Source organism: Lotus japonicus, chromosome 1 (genome assembly GCF_012489685.1).
Source record: "Lotus japonicus ecotype B-129 chromosome 1, LjGifu_v1.2".
Classification (NCBI taxonomy): domain Eukaryota; kingdom Viridiplantae; phylum Streptophyta; class Magnoliopsida; order Fabales; family Fabaceae; genus Lotus; species Lotus japonicus.
The window spans coordinates 57,209,232-57,223,493 of record NC_080041.1 but is presented as its reverse complement, the minus strand read 5'-3'; the positions used below and the strand labels follow the sequence as shown (position 1 = coordinate 57,223,493).

The window sequence follows — 14,262 nt, the reverse complement described above, 5'->3', positions numbered from 1 at the left end:
ATCGACATCAATTTTTTCTGTTCAAATCCCATCTTCCTGGATTTCTAGTTTCTTACATTATTTATGTGTTTTTTGTTTGTGTTGGATCTGTTTTTTCATGAAAGATGGAGAGAAATGTGTGTGTTTGAAAGTGGAAGATGAACTAGAGAGAAAATTGTTATTACTATTCTTGATAAAGGTGTTGTTTTGTTCACGAACATGAATTGAAGATTCAATTTTTTTTTTCTTGAATTGTTGTTGATTTGAATCTGTTTCAGGTTGTGTTACTTTGCCAATGAATAATTTGTTTTCATTCAAGATTAATGATATTTTTTTTTCTGAAACAGATTAATGATCTTTTTTTTGTTACAATCTGTTAAAGATTAAAGATTTATTTTTTTAAATTATGTTTTTAAACATTTTGAAGGCAAATTGCTCAAAGATGAAAGATCAGGGAGTAAATTCGCTCGTTTTATTACACGTGGATGCAGCTCCATTTGGTCAACATACGGAACCAAACGGATATGGACGGAAGGGCTTCGATCGCACGTTTTAGAAACATTAGGGAGCTTGACCGTACGTTTTAAACACGGGGGACGCAAATCGCACATTTCTGAAACATCAGGGACTCAAACTGGAATTAAGCCTTTTTTTTATGTTAACTATTAGAAATTAGGAGGTCAATACTCAACCGCAAAATTAAAGCTAGCTCAAGAGTTGAGGTTTGCACTCATATATAAACACTTGAGAGTCATGTGCCCTAGCTGATGTGAGACTTTATTATTAACCGGGCAGCAAATTAAAGTGGGATCTTAGAGCTTATCAAGGTTTGAAATCCATAGTGTGTTTGTTTTTCGCTCTACACCAATGCAAATGTGATTTCACAAGTCTAAACACATAAATTACGAATGACAACGATCACTCCACCATAAAATCGCATTTAACTTTTAACCGAATGATTTTTTTTTTTGATGTTAACTGAATGATATTCTTTTGTACCTAAGGAACACAACTAGAAATATTACTTGAGTAGTCATCTAGTACGTACTATAAAATGATTTGTATGGACCTGTATCCCGTTTAATGATGTTTGCATTTTTTTTTGAATTTGACCTTAACAAAATTTAGTTGTAGTTGCATGCACGGAAAATTCAATGCAACATATATCACTACAGCTACTTTGAAAACGACTAATATGGTCAAGTTATGGGCAGGCCATTCATGACAAGTGCTGGATTTGGTATTTTCCTTTGGTATATAACATTTACCTGATTTTCATAATTGGGCTGTATAAGTGGGCATGGGAGGGGAAAGCAATTGTTTGTCTGGTTTGGGCCTTCTAGGATCTTCAACTTGATCGAATATATGTGCTAAATAAACTAGATGGCAATTGACCGAAAAAAATGAAATAAAATAAACTAGATGGCATAATAAAAAAAAATTGGGGTGAGAGAGGCTCGAACTCTCGACCTCAGGATAACTCAGAAGCTATGAGACCTACGCGCTAGCCAACTGCGCCACCACCCCGTTGACGTTTAATTCTTCTGTAAACGTGTTATACAACATACAGGTAATTGACTAATTCTCCATTGGTTTCGTTCAACTCATGGTTACTAAAAGCTCAGCGGTAATGTGAGAACCGTGTGTAATGTCAATTTCTCTTATATGAGTAGGGATGTCAAAAGGGTACGGGTCTGCATGGATAGTGTTCTTGCAATGAACATTGATGAAAGGTATAGTACCTAGAGAGTGGAGAATTGCGCTAGAGAGAGAATGCTGAATTTCATGTATGATTTCATCAAATGAGGCAAAGTCCTTTACAATTGGTAACTACCTCCTATTTATAGAGCTTGAGTACTACCTATAAGGCCAATTGGGCCTCCGAGATCAAGGCCCAATTTTAAGGCCAGGGCCCCGCCACAGGGCGGGCTACATGCTGGGCGTTGCCCCTCTAGGGGCTCGCCCAGTCCACTAGTCCACAAGACACCGAGCTCGAAGTATGAGAGCTAAGTGTGTCTTTTAAATGCCTTTACATGTGTCCTATTGTACACTGGGATCTAAGCTGTCAACATGACTTGAGAAAAGTGTGGTAAACTATATCGCCAACATGGCGTGAGCAAAAGGAAACTAACATCTTTAGCCACCCAGTCCACTGACTTGGCGAGCAACCCGAGCCGGCAAGTCCACAAGTCCACAAGCGGCGAGAGCGATTGCTCCGTGCTGGCGATTAGCTGGAGCAGGTACATGATCGTTCGCCGGCGGGCATCATTCTGGAGCGACTAAACTTTGTTGCTGGTATCACCTGTCAGGCGATGGCGTTTGGTTTCTTCAGTGGTGAGGCCTTTCGCGCTTTCCCTTATTTCAAAACTCTTTCAAATCCCTAACTGCCCCACGTGACTGCCCCACGTGATGTGTCAGTTACATCAATTTCCCTCTTTCTCCGGAACCGTCACTTCACTTTTCATAACCGTCCCATCGTGCGCAGTAACTCCCCATTACACGCGACCCACCTTCCCAAAACCATCATGACTTCCAACCTTCCACACGCGTCCAACACGCGTCACCCTTCCAGACTCCCTCCTTTCCCTATAAAAACCCTTCTTCCCTACAATCATCCCTTTCCGAAACCCCTCTTCACCTCCCTAATCGCTTACCAGACTCCTTCTGCCAACTTCCGTTCCGGAGCCATCGCTTATCACCCCTTCCGCTACCCACTCTTCACATCTTACTCCGGTGAGTCCCACTGTCCTTATCTCTGCATCATACACATACTCATCTTTTCCTTTCTTTCACTTCGCTGCCTTCTAAAAATGGCTTCAAACCCTACCTCCCCTAATCACTCCTCTTCCTCCTCCGAAAGCGACCCTGATTCCACCGCCGCCGGCGACCTCCGTTTAGAGGTTCCGGAGATCCCTGCTTACCGACTAAAAACCTACGCCACTCTGCCCCTTCCAGTCCAAGTAGCCCCCAAACACGAGGCTCTAGACCAACCTTCCATCTTCCAAGATAGCGATCTCATTGTGCAATTCGTGAACTCCCTGGGTGGCTTGTCCAATGACGATGAGTTTAACGCCAAACTCAGGATCTGGATTTGCAGTCCCGGGGATCGCCCCTGGCTTCATAAGCCAAACGGCGACGTAAAGAGATCCCACTTTTTCTTTGCGTATGAATACATGTTTAGCGAGCTTGGAATCAGGCTTCCTTTCTCGCCCTTCGTCCAAACCGTCCTCCGCGACATCAACGCGGCTCCCTGCCAACTCCACCCCAACGCCTGGGCCTTCATTCGGTGCTTTGAAATCTTATGCGCCGCGGTTGGCATCGCCCCCTCTCCCACCAGTTTCTTCTACCTCTACGATGTTGACCCCAAGTCCATCAAAAACAGAGGATGGATTTCCTTAAAGGCCCGAGCCGGCCGGAAGTGCTTGAATCCCCACAAAAGTAACGCAAAGTCCTCCTTCGCGCGGAAGTACTTTCGCGTGGCGGTTCACCCTGCCTATCCAGAGGCCTTTACCTTAGGGATGGGACCGCCCTTTTCCCTCTTTACTGGACGGAGAAGCCTAATGGGATTACTGATCCTTCAGAGGAATCCTTGTCCCCCAACGACAAAGCTTTTCTGAATCTCCTTGCCCCGCTCCCCATCCTTGACTGCTCAACAGTCCTTGAGGGCGCTGACCACTCAAGGACTCCCAAATACCTAGGTTGTCCATAGCTTGGTTTTCTTATCGACACCTTCTTTTCTCATCTTCTGAGTTGTCACTGATGTTTTTTATTGTTGCAGAAGATATGAATTTCACGAACACCGAGCTCCTGAAGGCCCGCGAGAGGAGAATGACTCGCTTTTCCCCAAAGTTCAACACTGAGGGCGACGTGAAAAAGCGGGGCGGTGCCGAGAACCAAGCTGAGGGCGCCAAAGCTCCCAAGAGAAGAAAATTGGTCAAAGCCTCCTCCGGCGCCGGCACCTCCAACCCTGGCGCTCAGACCTCCACTGCTGCTGCGCCTAAAGGCAAAAATGTCGCTGAAGCCTCCGTCGCCGCGGTCACCGAGACAACCACCGTCCCGGCTCCTACTTCTGCCACTGCTGCCGCCGAGTCCACTGCTGGCGCCGAGTCCACTGCTGGCGCCACAATCGCCTCCTCCGGTGCCATAGCCACCTCCGCTGACACAAACACCAACATTTCCCAATCTCCGGCTGTTGAGAAACCCGCTGCCACCAATGCTGCTGCGTCTTCCGATACTCCCGCTGGGGAGAAAGAAAAAGAAAATGAAACCCCGAAATCTCCCACCCGCCAGGACGCACCTCCTAGCCCACCCCCAACAAATGATGGGGGCTCCATGCCCTCCCCGCCTCATCAAGAGGAAAAATCCTGCCCTGGCGCCACCATTACCTCTGAAGCAGCCCGGATTGAGCAAGCTCCTGCTCCCGAGGGCGGCTCTTCAAGCTATTACAATATGCTCCCCAACGCCATCGAACCCTCAGAATTCCTGCTCACTGGCCTCAACCGCGACGCCATAGAAAAAGAAGTGCTGAGCCGAGGCATCAACGAGACTAAGGAGGAAACCCTCGCCTGTCTTTTACGTGCTGGGTGCATCTTTGCCCACGCGTTTGAGAAGTTCAACGCCGCCACCGTTGAAGCTGAGCGGTTGAAGGCCGAAAGTGCTAAGCATCAAGAAGCCGCCGCTGCTTGGGAAAAGCGTTTCGACAAACTGGCGACACAGGCAGGAAAAGACAAAGTCTATGCTGACAAGATGATTGGCACGGCGGGGATTAAAATCAGCGAACTGGAGGATCAGCTGGCGCTGATGAAGGAAGAAGCGGATGATCTTGACGCAAGTCTTCAAGCTTGCAAGAAGGAAAAAGAGCAAGCTGAGAAGGACCTGATCGCCAGAGGTGAGATGCTGGTTGCTAAGGAGTCGGAGCTCGCAACATTGCGCGCTGAGCTGGAGTTAGCGAAGAAGGCGCTGACGGAGCAAGAGAAAAAGTCTGCCGAGTCCCTGGCCCTGGCGAGGTCTGACATGGAGGCGGTGATGCAAGCCACATATGAAGAAATCAAGAAAACGACCGGCGCTCACGCTGAGGCCCTCGCCACGAAAGATGCCGAGATTGCTTCCCAACTGGCCAGAATCAAAGTGCTCGAGGACGAGCTAGCGACGGAGAAAGCCAAAGCCACTGAGGCGAGGGAACAAGCCGCTGACATCGCCCTTGACAACCGCGAGCGCGGTTTCTACCTCGCCAAAGGTCAGGCCCAACATTTGTACCCGAACTTTGACTTTAGCGCCATGGGAGTAATGAAAGAGGTAACCGCTGAAGGACTGGTTGGTCCCGACGATCCTCCCCTTATCGACCAACACCTCTGGACAGCGACTGAAGAAGAAGAGGAAGAAGAAGAACAAGAGAAAGAGAAAGAAAACAATGAATAATGTAATTTTAACATCACTTAGCTTTTACTGCCTTCTTGTCATGCACTTTTCCGCCATTCATATATATAAGCAACTTTTCGCCATAGCTTTTATATCGCCGTTAGATATTTTGTAAATCATGTTGGAATGCTTTCGCCAAATATTCATCCGCCGACCTTATATCTTGCGCCACTTTTTCACGCGTCATATGATTGAATTACGCCTAACGATTCTGTGCGTTAATTTTAACTAGGACTTGTTGCTTGGTATTTCCCCACCAAGACTTTAACATTTTCCACAAAGGGATAAATGGCCTCCATTCTCGAGGGCTTTGCCCGCTCGGGGCTTACAATGCTTGGGTCCCAATGGCCATTTGGGGGTCCCAAGACTTTTGCCTAGTTAACGGTGCTCGTCGTATTCTGGCGAGACTTACCCAGCACATCGTTTACGGGACCGGCGATCATATTAGACTTTCCGGGGGGGCGATTCCCAGGCATCAAAGGCCATTTGTGGAATCGCCGCCACCATCAGGGTTCTAGCAGGCCCCTTTGGGGATCAAGCTTGCCCCACTTAGTAATCGCCGTAATTCTTTAAGTCGATCGGCAATTCCGATCGTCAGGGAATCCCTGGAATTTTTGGACACGAATTTCGTGAATTTTCGTTTTATTTTATTGATGGAGCGCCTCATTAAAAAACTCCTTTCGGAGAAAAAGAGCACGCTTTGTTATTGCAATACATTGGAGAATTTGGAAACACTTTTTAGAAAATTTTAAAGATATCTGGCTCCGGCGACTCCGCCTTGCTCGCTTTCTCGCCTGCGATCAACTATAATAGTAGCGCAAGCTCAAACCATTGAACGACCGAGGTAGCCGCCTTCCATCAACCTCTTCTAAATGATAGGCCCCATTACCAAGAACTTTAATAATGCGGTAGGGCCCCTCCCAGTTAGGAGTAAGCTTGTTTCCCGGGGCTCCCGATCGCCACTTGAGGACTAGGTCGCCGACCTGCATATCTCGGACGCGAACCCTGCTGTTGAACTTTGCCGCCACGCGCTGCTTCATCGCTGTTTCCCGAATGTGCGCCTCGTCACGCGTTTCCGACAAAAGGTCCAATTCCGCCGCCATATTGGCCTGATTCTCCCCTTCAAAATCTGGCTGGGTTCGCCATGTGAAGTTGTCAATCTCCACTGGCAACATAGCATCAACCCCATAGGTCATTCTAAAGGGGGTTTCCCTTGTAGTGGATTGCACAGTGGTGTTGTATGACCATAGCACCACCGGGAGTTCCTCCAGCCATGCTCCCTTAGCCTCCTTGAGCCGTCGCCTTAATCCACGCAGGATTACCCTGTTTGCAGATTCCACTTGCCCGTTTGCTTGCGGATGCTCCACAGAGGCAAACCTCATCTGTATGCCCATTTCCTTGCAAAATTCTCTAGTTTGATTGCTTGAAAACTGGGTCCCGTTGTCGGATACGATCGCCCTTGGGATCCCGAACCTGCAAACAATTCGCCTCCAGTAGAAGTTGACTATTTTTGCAGAGGTTATTTTGGCCAAGGGCTCAGCCTCAATCCACTTAGTGAAATAATCCACCGCCACCAATATAAACTTCATTTGCGACTTGGCGATCGGAAAAGGTCCGACCAAGTCCACGCCCCACATGGCGAAAGGCCACGGGGCGCTCATCGTTACCAGCTCCTTTGGCGGTGCCTTAGATAAATCAGCAAACACTTGACATTTTTTGCATTTTTTCACAAAGTCCATGCAATCTTTCCTGAGGGTGGGCCAGTAGAATCCCGCCCTCAACACCTTGCAAGCCAAAGATCTCCCCCCAATGTGGCTTGCGCACACTCCCTCGTGCACCTCAGACATGATCGCCTCGTATTTTTCTGGCGGCACGCATTTTAACAATGGCGCCGAAAAACCACGACGATACAAGTGTCCGTCGATGAGAGTGTAGTGGCTCGCCTCTCGCCGCTACTCCTTTGTGCATTGCTCTACTTCCGCCGGGTCCCCCGCCAAGATAGACAATATAGGCCCCATCCATGTCGCCCCTCTGTCCACACATGCCATAAGCTCGCCTTCAATGCTGGGGAACGCCAGCGTTTCCTGAATCACACTTCTATTGTTGCCGGGCTTCCGCGTGCTCGCCAATTTGGCCAACGCGTCCGCCCGCTGGTTTTCAGTCCGAGGAACATATTCCACCACAACCTCTTGAAAAAGCGTCATCAAATATCGCACTCGCTCCAGGTAGTTGATCAGATTAGGATCTTTGACCTGGAAAGTGCCCTTCACTTGATTCTCCACCAACTGCGAGTCCGTTCTTATCAACAAGCTCCCGATCTTTACTTCCCGCGCCAACTTCAACCCGGCGATGAGAGCTTCATACTCTGCCTGGTTGTTTGTGGCTTTGAACTCAAATTTCAGCGATTGTTCCAGTACTAGATCTCCTGGTCCTTCCAACGTTACTCCCGCGCCACTGCCGCTGCTATTGGAGGATCCATCTACAAAGAGAGTCCACTGTGTGTCTACTCTTTCAAACCGATCTGGGGTTAATTCCACCACAAAATCAGCCAGCGACTGTGCGCCAACTTTGCCTCGTTTATCATATTGCAACCCATATTCGGACAATTCAACCGACCAGGCGACCAATCTGCCTGACAAATCCGGTTTTTGTAACACTTGTCTCAGGGGTAAATCCGTCCGCACCCTTACTGGAAAACTCTGAAAGTAAGGTCTTAACCGTCGGGCGGTGACGAGGACCGCTAATGCTGCCTTCTCGATTTTCTGGTATCTGACCTCTGCGCCCTGGAGTGTGTGACTAACAAAATAAACAATTCGATGTTCGCCATCTACCTCCTGCAATATCACAGAACTCAGAGCACTATCGCTCACAGCAAAATACAAATGCAGCGGGTGTCCCTGTATTGGCTTCGACAAGATTGGTGGCGACGATAGGAGTTCCTTGAGGCAAACAAAAGCTTCCTCACACTCCGCCGTCCACTCAAATGCGACATTCTTGCGAAGACACTTGAAAAAGGGGAAAGATCTGTCACCAGACTTAGGAAGAAACCGAGATAACGCTGCTATTCGCCCTGTTAAACGTTGGACCTCCTTCACATTAGAAGGGCTTTTCATCTGCTGAATCGCCTTGCATTTATCTGGGTTTATCTCTATTCCTCTGGATGTGATCATGAATCCCAAAAACTTGCCACCCTAAACACCAAAAGAGCATTTCTCCGGGTTGAGGCGCATATTGTGCTTCCTTATTTCGCCAAATGCTTCCCCCAGATCTTGATGATGGTCCAAACCACGTACCGATTTAACAATCATATCATCAACGTAAACCTCCATGTTTCTTCCCACCTGCCCAGCAAAAACCCTATCCATCAACCTTTGGTAGGTCGCCCCAGCGTTCTTTTGTCCAAACGGCATGGTGCGATAGCAATAATTGACTTTGGCGGTCATGAAATCCGTTTTGTCCTCGTCTGCCGGGTGCATGCGGATCTGATGATAGCCAGAATAAGCGCCCATCAAGCTAAGCAGTTCGTTGCCCGAGGCACCATCAACGAGGCTATCAATGCTGGGAAGGGGATACGAATCTTTTGGACATGCTTTGTTTAAGTCTGTGTAATCTACACACATTCGCCACTTCCCGTTCGCCTTCTTCACCATTACGACGTTCGCCAACCACGTCGGATACTTCACTTCCCTGATGAACTCTGCCGCCAGCAACTTGTCAACTTCCTGTTGAACCGCCTTTCCCTTGTCTCCTCCCAAGCGCCGCCTAAGTTGTGAAACAGGCTTGACACTTGGATTCAATGCTAGTCGATGGCATATGAAGTTTAGATCAATTCCAGGCATTTCTTTGCAGCTCCAAGCAAACAAATCTAAGTTCTCCCCAAGCAGCTTTGTCAGGCGCGTCTCCTGCTCTTCTGTCAGTCTGGTCCCAATCTTCAAAGTGCGATCGCCAAACTTTAGCGCCTTCGTTTCTTCAATTGGCGTGGGCCTGTTTACCCGCCCCTCGCCACGTGGGTCAAAATTTTCATCCAAAGCTTCAATTTCATAACATCTATGACCGACCAACGCACTCTTCTTGCCATACAAGTTAAGGCAATTATTGTAACACTCCCTCGCCATCTTCTGGTCCACCTTCAGCTTTCCAACATTTCCACTGCTTAGCGGATACTTGACCGCCAAGTGGGCTATTGAAATTACAGCACAAAGGCGATTCAATGTATTTCGCCCAATGATGACGTTGTAAGACGCCACCACCTGGAGAACCAGATACCTTACCTTCAAAACCCTGGCACACTCATCTTCCCCGAATATTGTGTCTAGATCAATGTATCCTCGCACCATCACTTGCTCCCCCGCGAAACCTACCAAGGTTCCCGCATATGGAGTCAGATCACTGTCAGTTAGTCCCAACTTGTCGAATGCATCGCCATAGATAATATCAGCCGAACTACCCTGATCCAGGAGTACCCTTCTAACGTTGAAACTGTTCATCCTTAACTGCACTACGATCGGGTCATCCTTATGAGGCTTTATCCCCTCAAAGTCTGCCATCGAGATTGTTATATCAGGGTGTACGAATCCAAAAGCGACCTCATGAACGGAATTAACCGCACGAACATGGCGTTTCCGCGCCGCATGGGTGTCGCCACCGCCACCAAACCCTCCAGCGATGGTGTTTATGGTCCCGACGGGCGGTCCTGAGTGTTGAGCGAACGTGTCATCAGCTCCTCTTGTGGCGATAGCCGCTGATTCTTGCTTTTTCTTGCCCTTAGTGTCCACTCGCTCCTCCTCTCGCTTATGCGTTTTGTTGTGATCGCCGTTGTTGCGCCACTGGCCTTGGCGATTTCCTTGATATCCCGCCCGAATCAACTTATCAATTTCCCGCTGCAAAGTCCAGCAGTCGTCTGTGCTGTGCCCGGCGGACCGATGGAATTCACACCACTTCTTGGGATTGGCGTCCCGTGATTGATACTTAGGGGCCTCTGGCTCATCCACTAGATTTGCGCCCCTCGCCTCACGGAGCATATCTGTTAATTCAGTATTCATTACCATGTCAGCTTCCTCCCGCCCGCGATGGGACTTGGATTGCCATGGCCGGCGCTGTTCATAGTCATCACGCCGTGGATACAACTGCTCCTTGGTCGGCCTCAATGCCGGCTTCCCTTTATCTTGCCTCTGCTGCTTGCCATCCCCCTTATCTTCGCCATTCTTATCTTTTTTCGCGCGCTTGGGCGACGTGTCGCCCTTTTCCAGCTTCGCGCGCTTTCTTTTGAAAGCGTCGTCCTCCTCATCAAGAATATTAGTGCTGGCGCGAGCACGCATCTCCTCCATCGAACGCGCCGGCTTACGTGTCAATTTGCTGTTCAATCCTCCCGGTAGCAAACCGTTTTTAAATGCTAGAGCACAAGCTCGAGGCTCCTCGTCCTCAACCTTGACCGACGCTGCGCTGTACCTTGCCATGTACTCTTTCAGTGACTCTCCTTCTTGCTGGCGAATATTATATAGGTCATTGGTCGTCACCGGCTGATTCTTATTCGCCGAAAATTGCACTAGAAACTTTGATGAGAAGTCTCTGAAATTCGAAATCGATCCGCGCGGCAAAGTTGTGAACCACGCCATCGCCGTCGATTTGAACGTCGATGGAAACATCCTGCACTTCACCGCATCTGACGCCGCAATTATCACCATCTTCGTATTGAAATACAGAAGATGATCCTTCGGATCAGAATCTCCGCTGTAAGAATCCAGAACTAACGTTTTCATATTATCCGGAATCGCCACACTCTCGACATCCTCCGAGAACGGACGGAACTCAGCCACGGAATCTACTTCTCTACTTCCATCGTCCCGCTGCTCGCGACGGTAGAAATCCAACTGAGCCTGTAGATGCTCATTCCTCTGCTGGATGTTGCCAATGCTGCGCATCAGATGGCGCCATTGCTCCTGTGTCACCGCCGGCTGTTGCTCCGGAGCAGGTGAATTCTCTGGTGAGCGCTCCAGAGATCCAACCTGTGAAGGCGATGGAGGAGGCGGTGGTGATGGAGGAGGAGAAGGCGGCTGTACTCCCGCCGTTCGTACCGGAGAATCCAGGATCACACGATGAGGCCGCTGAGGCAGCGAAATTCGCTGTCGCACCGGGGAATGATGCTGCCTCCTGCGTCGAGTCTCCATCCAAACCAAGAACGATGCAAACTCGATCGGAAAACGAACACCGGTTACAGAATCAAAATCAAAAGTCCAGAGAATTGCCTAATCACAAACAGAGATAACTTCCTGCACAATCAATCCACGTGAATGGGAGTAGAAAGTTTACAGTCCCCACAGACGGCGCCAAATGTTCTTGCAATGAACATTGATGAAAGGTATAGTACCTAGAGAGTGGAGAATTGCGCTAGAGAGAGAATGCTGAATTTCATGTATGATTTCATCAAAGGAGCCAAAGTCCCTTACAATTGGTAACTACCTCCTATTTATAGAGCTTGAGTACTACCTATTGGGCCAATTGGGCCTCCGAGATCAAGGCCCAATTTTAAGGCCAGGGCCCCGCCACAGGGCGGGCTACATGCTGGGCGTTGCCCCTCTAGGGGCTCGCCCAGTCCAGATAGTATATACCCACCACCCGCTTCACATGTAAAAATTTATATCCATACCCGCTCCATACCCACATGGATATCCATTTAGTGGGTTTTAACCATATTTAAATTATACGTGTATATCCATGGGCACCCGACACCCATGAACATAAATGAATTCACATATATTTGTTCAAAAGAAAATTATGTTAAATATAAAATTTAACATTGGACTTTACAGTCAATCAATGTGTAAAGAAAAATACTTCTTTTCTACTCTCTTTTTGGTCTAAGGACTTCTTTTTACCATTATCATTGTATAAGTTTACTTGAAAGAGAACTATAACTCAAAAACAAATTCATTAGATATTTAATATACATCTATGTATATACATATAAAAGATATTTTAGTATTTTATATATCGGGTGGGTATCCGTGGGTATGAATACATCAATATCCGTACCCGCCCCATTAATAAATGGATAGTAAAAATATACATGAAATAAATCTGTGGATACCCGTGGGCATGGTTAATTTTACCTATAGCGGGTTTTTATCCGCGGGTATCCACGAGTGTGGGTAGTTTTGACATCCCTATATATGAGACTACTCCAACAAAATACATAACTATAAGATAATATAAGCAATTAAGTTTTTAAAGCATTCACACTTTTTGAATTATTACAGAATATTCTATTTCAATTTAGATAATACCTAATTTAGCAATTATTAACCATACGAGTTTTCAATTGTACGTTTATTCTCGAATGAGTTTGAGAATAGCTTATTTGAGTTTATTTTAAAATAAGCATTTGTGCAAGTGTTAAAGAGGACTTATGTGAATAGTTTATAGCTTACCCTATAAACTTTTTGAACTTATTTTCATTAGATGTTCAAAAACAGAAAACAGTAATGTGAAGAAAGATATTATTCAACAGTGTATTGGTCATACAGAGAGAGTATTTATAGATTCTATTTAGCTTGTTGAAGAAGCTGATAGAACCCAGGCTGGCATAACTACCTTTACATGCTGGCATAACAACTTATCCAAGCTGCCATTACTAATCACTACTACTATCTAATACAAACTGATATATTTCAATATATCTTCTAATACAATCCCAACTAGAGAACTCTCTAATATTCCCCCTCTGAAAATTAGGGTAGTGGTGAGCAGGATTGTAAGGAGAGTTTGTCAAAAACTCTTAACCTCTGAGATGAAGAAACCTGGTAGCAGTGAGTGGTTTTGTGAGGATATCAGCCACTTGACAATTAGAAGGAATATGACAAACTTGAAGTGACTTGTTAGCCACTTTTTCCCTGACAAAGAAAATATTCAACTCCATATCAGGGGCGTATCTTTGTCGGGCTGGCAAGGGCCATCGACCCCCCCCCCCAAGAATTTTGAAATGTTCACCGACTATATGTATTTTTACATAGAAGATGTTATAACATTTTGTGATATTCATCAAGTTGAAGTTACTGACATGAAAGCCCCTTATTTTATGGGTAATGGTCGTCATAAGAAACAAGATGAAGATATGGAACATAATTATAGGATATATGTATTTTATTCTACAATTGATTTGCAACTATCTGAATTAAATAGAAGATTTAATGTAGAGGCAATGGAACTTCTCATACTTAGTTCAGCTTTAGATCCTAAGGAAAATTTTAAATCATTTGGTAATGAGAAAATCTGTAAGCTTGTTGAGAAATTTTATGCAGATGATTTTTTCGAGCTAGAAAAGAGAAATTTGTCGTTCCAACTAAGACATTATCATTCAAATATTTCCCGAGATCCTAATTTAGGAAAAATTTCCAGTTTCTCCGAGTTTTACCATAAGTTAGTTGAAACTGGAAAAACAGCAATATTTCTACTTGTTGATAGATTGATACGTCTTGTTTTGACATTCCCTGTTTCAAGAGCATCTACAGAGCGATCTTTTCATGCAATGAAAGTTATTAAGACTTCGGCTTTGCAACAAAATTGAAGATGATCTTCTCAGAAATTTATTAGTTGTATATATCGAGAGAGAAATTGTTGAAAAAATCTATGTTGATACAATAATAGATAAGTTTAGTATTATGAAAGAAAGAAGAGTTGTATTTAAATAATATTTTATAATTTAAAGTTTATATAATATTCAATGAAGATTTTTTTAGTCTTATATTTCACCCCACAATAAGAAAATCCTGGTTACACCCCTGCTCCATATGCTTGGTTCTGGAGTGTAAAACAGGGGTATGAGCCAGCATCACTGTACTAAGATTATCACAATATATCCTGGGTGAT

At 46.1% G+C, this 14,262-nt stretch overlaps 1 protein-coding gene and 1 non-coding gene across 2 annotated transcripts; one reads left to right on the top strand and one right to left on the bottom strand.

Annotated features, from left to right (window-relative positions):
* Positions 1 to 1,421: 1,421 nt before the first annotated feature.
* TRNAM-CAU (transfer RNA methionine (anticodon CAU)) lies at positions 1,422 to 1,506 on the bottom strand. The gene is given in 2 exon segments: positions 1,422 to 1,457; positions 1,469 to 1,506. It is a non-coding gene; the product is annotated as a tRNA-Met (tRNA).
* Positions 1,507 to 13,390: 11,884 nt separating this feature from the next.
* LOC130739690 (uncharacterized) lies at positions 13,391 to 13,960 on the top strand. Its single transcript, XM_057592068.1, has one exon. It carries the CDS (start codon positions 13,391 to 13,393, stop codon positions 13,958 to 13,960), a length of 570 nt encoding a protein of 189 aa, XP_057448051.1.
* The last annotated feature ends 302 nt before the right edge of the window (positions 13,961 to 14,262 follow it).

What these genes read in the sequence shown, in the direction of transcription:
- LOC130739690 (XM_057592068.1), top strand. Translation starts at nt 13,391, where the DNA reads ATGTATTTTTACATAGAAGATGTTATAACATTTTGTGATATTCATCAA.